The sequence below is a fragment of the Pipra filicauda genome, unplaced genomic scaffold, assembly GCF_003945595.2.
Source record: "Pipra filicauda isolate LSUMZ 115617 unplaced genomic scaffold, ASM394559v2 scaffold81_size6448238_pilon, whole genome shotgun sequence".
In the NCBI taxonomy this organism is placed as follows: Eukaryota; Metazoa; Chordata; class Aves; order Passeriformes; family Pipridae; genus Pipra; species Pipra filicauda.
The window spans coordinates 6,332,060-6,339,109 of NW_024104998.1; the positions used below are offsets into that span (position 1 = coordinate 6,332,060).

The 7,050-nt window shown below is 52.9% G+C and overlaps 1 protein-coding gene across 1 annotated transcript; it reads right to left on the reverse strand.

The window, feature by feature from the left end:
- Positions 1-2,842: 2,842 nt before the first annotated feature.
- Positions 2,843-6,813, reverse strand: DNAJB13 (DnaJ heat shock protein family (Hsp40) member B13). The gene is made up of 8 exons (XM_027715404.2): positions 6,722-6,813; positions 6,001-6,104; positions 5,584-5,745; positions 5,011-5,168; positions 4,231-4,344; positions 3,567-3,680; positions 3,404-3,480; positions 2,843-3,069 (listed from the first exon to the last, which is right to left on the reverse strand). Exons 1-8 carry the CDS (start codon positions 6,787-6,789, stop codon positions 2,913-2,915), a joined length of 954 nt encoding a protein of 317 aa, XP_027571205.1. The 5' UTR covers positions 6,790-6,813; the 3' UTR covers positions 2,843-2,912.
- Between the last annotated feature and the right edge of the window lie 237 nt (positions 6,814-7,050).

Consider the following 7,050-nt stretch of genomic DNA (forward strand, 5'->3'; position numbering starts at 1 on the left):
AACAGATGAGAGTCCTACAAGGTCCTTTGTGGCTCCACCTTAACAGTTTTGAGAATTAATTCCACAGATCCACACCTCCTACTTCCCAGTGGCAAAGTAGAACAGAGTTTCCAGTCAACCTGCAAATTCATCTTGAGGAGAAAAGAGGGGAAGAAAGGAAGGCAAAACCCCGCAGCACTAAATGGTGAAAACCCAGAGTCCTGAGTGAGCGGAGTGAGCTGGAAAATCCTTCTCGGCGCTGCTGAGCAGCAGTGACATCCCTGATGGAGATGTGCCCTCTCCTGGCGGCCCCGGGAAAGCCTGGAGGGACACCAAAGTGGGGAGGTTTGTGCCACTCTGCTGAAATATTAGCGGGATAATAAATGAGAGGCCTGGTTGGGATGGATTGACAGACAACACTCCAACTTCTGCTCCCTGACTAAGCCAAACAGTTGGAATGGTTAAAAATCTTTAAGGAAATAAGGCATATTTTGCTGTCCTTAAGACACTGTCCTGCCCTCTTCAGCATCATCTCCCTCTTCAAACCATGGATGTGAAGGAGCATCATGGTTTTCCAAGAGCAGCTCTCCCTGTGCCCAGCACTGGAGCATCTCCCAGTCCAAGCCTCTGCTGGATTTAGTGTCCACTAATTAATCCTTCCATGTGAAACACCACAAGAAACACACCTGTGCCAGATCCTCTCCTAACAAGGCCACCCAGAGGAAAAAAAACTGCTTGGAAAATTATCCTGAGGTGTTTAAAGTGAAGCAGCTCCACCAACAGAGCAGCTCCATGTGATAGAACACAATGCTCCACAGAGCAGCTCCATTCAGGAACACAATGGCATTTGGACATTTCTGGCAGAGCTAAACAGTAAGTTAGAAAAGCAAAATGCATCTCTGTCTTTTACTTTCTTATCTGGACCTTCTGTTTGCCACACTGAGAGATCTGGGAAGTTTCCTCTCAGTTTATAAAACATTTAGAACGGATCTTCTCTGCCATCCCGTGTAAGCAGAAGCCCTCAGGGATTAAGGAAAAAAAAATGCAGCTTTCACAGCAGCAGAGAGTGAAAACAAGGGGATCTTTCCTGATTTGTGTCCTGGCAGTAAACACAGAGCCTTGTACTGTAGAATTGTACAGGTTTGGTCTCCTGGGTGGCTGGGCTGGGCTTGAAGTTCCTCATGATTTAAAAGCAAACACGATTGTGTGTTTATTTTCAAACACTCTGCTCCTCCAGCCATGGGTGATATATTACCCCAAAGATCAGACCATAGATGTTCCTGCATTTTCCAGGCCTGGTAACATTATATTTCTAACTCTGCAGACCAGAAAGATGGCAGTGGGCAGGAGCAGCACCTGGCTGTCCCAAAACCCCCCACTACCACCATCAGCACATCACCTGGGGAAGAACCTGGACATTGAATTACCTGCAACCTGAAGGAAAAAAAAAACAAACCAAAACAAAAAATCCCCTGCAGGCCACAGGCACAGAGGTGAACAATAATAATAACGGGAGAAAGCTGGTGTCATTGTAACTATATCAACAGTAGCTGCTTGATACTATTTTTACTGGAATGCTAAAACAACTCATTACGCTTCCACATCGCAACTCTTGACTCCCTCCAAGAGGAGCCAAGGGTTCATTTCAAGTGTTTCAGTTCTTGTAGATCGTGTGGACATTGAGTAAAAAAATACCTGTTGTTTTCTTCCTGTTATTTTTTTCCACTGAGAATTTTGACTGGTTTTCAGTGACTGTCTCTTTTCAATTATGGGCTGTGTTTTCTGCAATCCTCTGCTGCCCTGAAGACTTGTGAGAAGGGTTTCCAAGGATCTGCTGCCTTGTTTCTCTGCGCTCCAGTGCCTGCACTGGCATTTCCTCTCATCCCCATACAAACACATTTTGGGAGAATAAACATTTTTGTTTTATTCCAGAAGCAATCTGCTGGGCCTTTCCCCTCCAGTAGCTGTATCTGCCAGTTGGAATCTGATGTTCAGATCCCTGGAACTACAGCAGTTCAGGTGCTTCGCTCCCTTTGGAATCACACATCTATTCTCCTCATGCTTCCTCCCACAGTGCTGTGCTTCCTGTCAGGAATTATGTGCCAGTTTTCTCTCATTCACCTTCTGTTCCTTCTGCTCTGGCACATTTTCTCCAGTTCAGGCTCTTTTTCAGCTTTCCTCGACCCTGTCAGCTGAAGAGGAGAGAGGCCTGGATGGAGGCAGTTTTCCAGCTGGTGGATTCCTAGAGCTCGTGTGGATAAAAACTGCAGGACTCTGAAACCCCAGGGGTTCCTGGCAAAAGGTCCATTCCACTTTCCACACCTCCAAAGGAGGAGGCCACCTTTAGTCATGGAAGAAGCCTTTTTCCTCATCTGTGGAGGACACAGAGATCCCAAGCTCCTGATCTGGAAGCTGCAGTCAGGAGGTTTCTCCTGTCTCTCATGGCACAGCCATAAGAGTGTCTCCACTTTTCTCGCTCCTTTCCTACTAACTTACTGCTTTTATTACCAAACCAAACACTGAACAGCAGCCAGGAGAGATCCAGGGCCTTGGAACATCAAGGATCACCTTAGGGTAGGTGTGAGGGAGAAGGGGGGGGAACAGGGATTGTTTTCTTTGCTTAGATGGATAAGTGCTGATGAAAACATTGGAGAACATGTGGTGCTGAATGGATCCAGGGCAGGAGCACTGCCCTTGGTTTGGTTGATTGTTTTCCTTTGCTCAGAAGCCTTGGCACAATCCTCTCTCCAGAGCAGCAGGAGAAGAGGGAGTCTGGTCCCAGTCCAGTGCTGCATCCATGGAAGGAGAGGAACAGCCTAGAGTAATGACCGATGCTTGTATTACACATGAAAATCAAACCAAATAAACACTGAAATGGACTTTATTGAGCTGCAGCACAGAGGAGTTCAGGGAGCAGAGGGGGAAGGTCACTGTTACTCAGGCACGAGGGCGTTTTTCAGGAGCGTTTTTATCTCGGGGCTGAGGCTCTTGGGGAAGCAGATGTTGAAGTAGATGAGGAGATCCCCCTTCTGCTGGGGGTCCTGGGGCAGTGGCATTCCCTCCCCAGGAACTACCTTGCAGTACCTGGGGCTGCCAAACAAAGGAAGGGGCTGAGAGGAGCCCCAGGATGATCTCCAACACTGGGACCCCCAGCCCCACCTGCAGAGCCCCAGGGGCTGTCTCAGGTCAAGTTCAACCAGAGACTTTTCCTCCTCTTTTGGGCTCCACCATCCACCCTCATCTCCCTCTTGACTCCCATCCACCCAAAAACGGCCCCAGACCAAAGAGTCACCCCCTGTGGGCATCATCCTCCTCCTCCAGCCCCAGAACTGCTGGGAAAGGCTTTGGAGGTTCCTCAGAGCGCCCGCTCACCTCCGTGCTCACCAGGATCCATGGAAAAGCCCCATTTCCCCATGGCACTTACTCCACAATGTCGTTGATGGGGATGTTGAGCAGCCTCCCATCCAGTGTCCACACATCCAGGGTGCATCCAGTCAATGCCTACGGAGCACGGAGCAGCACTGGGAGCTGCTCCTGCAGCCCCAGGGGCCAGAGGTGGAGCTCCGTCCCTCCCCTCGGCTCTTTACCTTTCCCAGTGGGATTGAGGCGACATAAATGAGGTTGTTGTCGACTCTTTTAAACCTTGAGTGAAGCTTCTCTTGGACAACAAAGATGATGTCAGCTGGAATGACGTTGGGGCCCTAAAATTGAGGGGAATAAAGAGATCATGGAATCATGGAATCACAGGGTGGGTTGGGAGGGATAATAAAGCTCATCCAATTCCACCTGCCTTCCACAGACCCTCCACACTTTCCACTAGACCAGGTTGCTCCAAGCCCCATCCAACCTGGCCTTGAAAACCTGGAAATGATTTTACACAGGGAAAGTTGACACAAATTCCTGATCTTTTGCTGCTGCTTTCAGCTGGAGAAGGGAAAGGTATTTTCTTTCTTTAAGGAAAAAAGGAATCTTTTCTCAGACTCCTGCTCAGCCAAGGGAAATTAAACTGGGCTTCCCAAGTGCCAGGCAGGAAACCACCCCTTCCAATTATTGCTTTTTATCTGAGGAAAATCCAGGCAGGAATGGCTCCTCGGAGTGTTTCCGAACACAGGAATGCTGTAATTGCTCCAATGGTTGTGCTGCCAAGTGCCCTCAACAATGGGAAACCAGAACTTCATGTCACAGGAGAACTTCTTTCCATGGAGGGTGAGGTTGCTTCCAGCCCTAAGAACTCTGGGATCCTGGGATTACCTGGTCTCCTTCCTTCTCAAAGGTGATCCTGGTGCCGCGCTTCCATCCCGGCTGCACGTCGATGGTCAGGATCTTATCCCTGATGGTGCTGGTTTGGCCATCCTCGTTCATCACCTGGGCAGGATACCAAAGAGGGAGGGTCAGGACTGCTCCAATCCCCTGGCACAAGCCAGCAGAGAACAGGGAAAGGATGGATTATACTTCGTGGTGGGTCCAAATCAGAACTGTGGGATCACTAAGGTTGGAAAAGCCCTCTGAGACCATTGAGTCCAACCATCCCCAGCCCTGCCAAGGCCACCACTAACCCCTGTCCCCGAGTGCCACATCCACACATCCTCTAGGAATGGGGACTCCAGCACTGCCCACAGCCCATTCCCATGTCACCCTTTCAGGGAAGGAATTTTCCCCAACATCCAATCTAAACCACCCCTGGCACAACCTGAGGCAGTTTCCTCTTGTCCTAGAGCAGGAGAAACTCAGGGCTGGATCCAGGAGACAAAGGGCACAAAGGGCACAGCACAGTATGAAAATGGAATTGTGGGAGCCCAGAACATGCCAACCCCCTTCTACATCCACCTCCAAAATCAGCCCTTGCTTCCCACCAGCTCCTGCATCACCTCCCATGCTGAATTCCCTTTGCCAAGCCCGGAGAGGAGGACACTGGTTCAGCTCCTGCTGGGTTTGGTGCCAATCCCTCCCTGCGGCACAGCCCCAAATCCCTCAACATCCCACATGGACAGAGGGGACAGCCCATCCCAAAATCCAGCTCCACGGCCCTACCCTGCGGGAGATCTTGATCTTCTTGGTGCAGCCATGGAACAGATCCTCGAGGGACACGTAGAGGTCCCGGATGACAGGAGGGTCCTGCCGGAGCGCCCCCCGGCCCCGGGGCCCTCCAAAGGGCAGGAGCACCTCCGAGCCATCCTCGGCAAAGAATTCTGCAGGAGGGAGCACAGGGATGGCCCCTCCCTCAGGTCAGAGCCGGGGGGGCCTCAGGGGTCTTCATCTCCCTTCTTCTCCCACCCCGAACCACCTGAAGTGGTTTTTTTCCAGGAGTGTTTCCGCCTCACTCATGTTTATAGCAGCCTCGTCCCCCTAATCCCTCTTTTTGGTGGGAATCCTCCCAGGAAAGGTCACAGGAGCAGCTAGGGAGAGCTGACAGCCTGAACATGCACCTCCAGCCCTCTCTCCCACCCACGGCTGGGGGAAGTCAGGATCTAAACTCCAGTTACCAGAGGGATCCCAGAGCAGTTGGGCAGGGAAACATCCCTGGAAAGCTTAAAGCTCCAAGCATGGAATCACAGCAACTATGGATGGAGTCTGAGCCGCCCGCCTCAGAATCCCCCATCCTACCTGCAAAGGGGTTGTCCCCACCAAAGAACTCCTTGAAGGTTTTCTCGGGGTTGTTGTGGAACACGTATCCCACACTCCAGGGGTTGTCACTGGCCAGCTCCAGGGGGATGCCACCCTTGAGCCCCTCTTCTCCAAACTTGTCGTAGATGCCTTTCTTCATGGCTTAGGGAACAAGGAGGGGTTGGGAATGGGGGAGAGCCTCAGCCTGAGATCCGGGATTTGCTTGGGTGGAGGTGGCATAAGGGAGTTCCCAGCAATGGGTGGGATGGATGTCGGAGCGTGTGCCAGCTCCCAGCTGAGCTGTGAGTCACACAGCTGGTGGCACCTCCCTGGGGTGCCAGGAACCAGGGATTCACACCCACTTCCAGCCCCTCCTGCCCCTAAAATCCATGGAAGGGAACCCCCCTCCCCACTTACGGTCGCTGAGCACATCGTAGGCCTCTGCCAGCTGCCGGAACCTCGAGGGCCCCCAGGGCTCCTTGCATTTTAGGGGGTGGTACTGCAGGGCCAGCCTCCGATAGCTGCGGATCATGGGATGGTTTAGGTCGGGAAGGACCTTAAGGATCATCTCATCCCACCCCTGCTGTGGGCAGGGACACCTTCCACTAGCCCAGGTTGCTCCAATCTGGCCTTGGACACTTCCAGGGATCCAGGGGCAGCCACAGCTTCTCTGGGCAATGTGTGCCAGGCTCTCCCCGTCCTCCCAGCCAAGAATTCCTTCCCACTATCCCATCTAACCCTGTACTTTGTCTATGTGAATCCATTCCCCCTTGTCCTGTCCCTCCATCCCTTGTTCCCAGTCCCTCTCCAGCTCTCCTGGAGCCCCTTTAGGCCCTGCAAGGGGCTCTCAGATGTCCCTGGAGCCTTCCCTTCTCCAGGTGAACCCCCCCAGCTCTCCCAGCCTGGCTCCAGAGCAGAGGGGCTCCAGCCCTCATTGCCCTCTGGACTCTCTGTAGGGGACAGCAGGGACCCCATCCCCACATCCAGCCCTTCCCAGCCCTCTCAGACCGTTCACCCCCGCCCCAGTCCCGCTGTGGGGCACACGGGGAGGCCAAGTGCAGCCACCCACGAGGTCGCCCCCGCTCCCACCGCTCCCCCCCGGGCCCCCAGAACTCCCCCGGTCCCGGGGGTCCCTCACGCCTTCTTGATGTCGTCGGCGGTGGCCCCGCGGTCCAGCTCCAACACGGCGTAGTAGTCCACGCCCATGGCGTCTCGTTGCTATGGCGAACGCGGCACTTCCTGTTCGCGCCGCGCGGGGCATCACGGGAGTTGTAGTTCCACGTCACTTCCGCACTCTGACCCCCCCCCCCCCCATCCCTCCCCTCCTCTCTTTTTTCTTATAAACCTCCCAAATTTCCTTGGGAAATTCTTTTCCCACACCGGTGTTATCAAAGCAGCCGCTTTATTTCACTCCATACTGTGACACAGTCACTTTCAGCACTCCCCCACCCCCCATTTATTTATTTT

What these genes read in the sequence shown, in the direction of transcription:
- DNAJB13 (XM_027715404.2), bottom strand. Translation starts at nt 6,789, where the DNA reads ATGGGCGTGGACTACTACGCCGTGTTGGAGCTGGACCGCGGGGCCACC. An exon ending in AGATCAAGATCTCCCGCAGG is followed by an intron (nt 4,345 to 5,010) that starts GTAGGGCCGTGG and finishes TATCCTGCCCAG; the next exon opens with GTGATGAACGAGGATGGCCA. An exon ending in CCCATCAACGACATTGTGGA is followed by an intron (nt 3,070 to 3,403) that starts GTAAGTGCCATG and finishes TTTGTTTGGCAG; the next exon opens with CCCCAGGTACTGCAAGGTAG.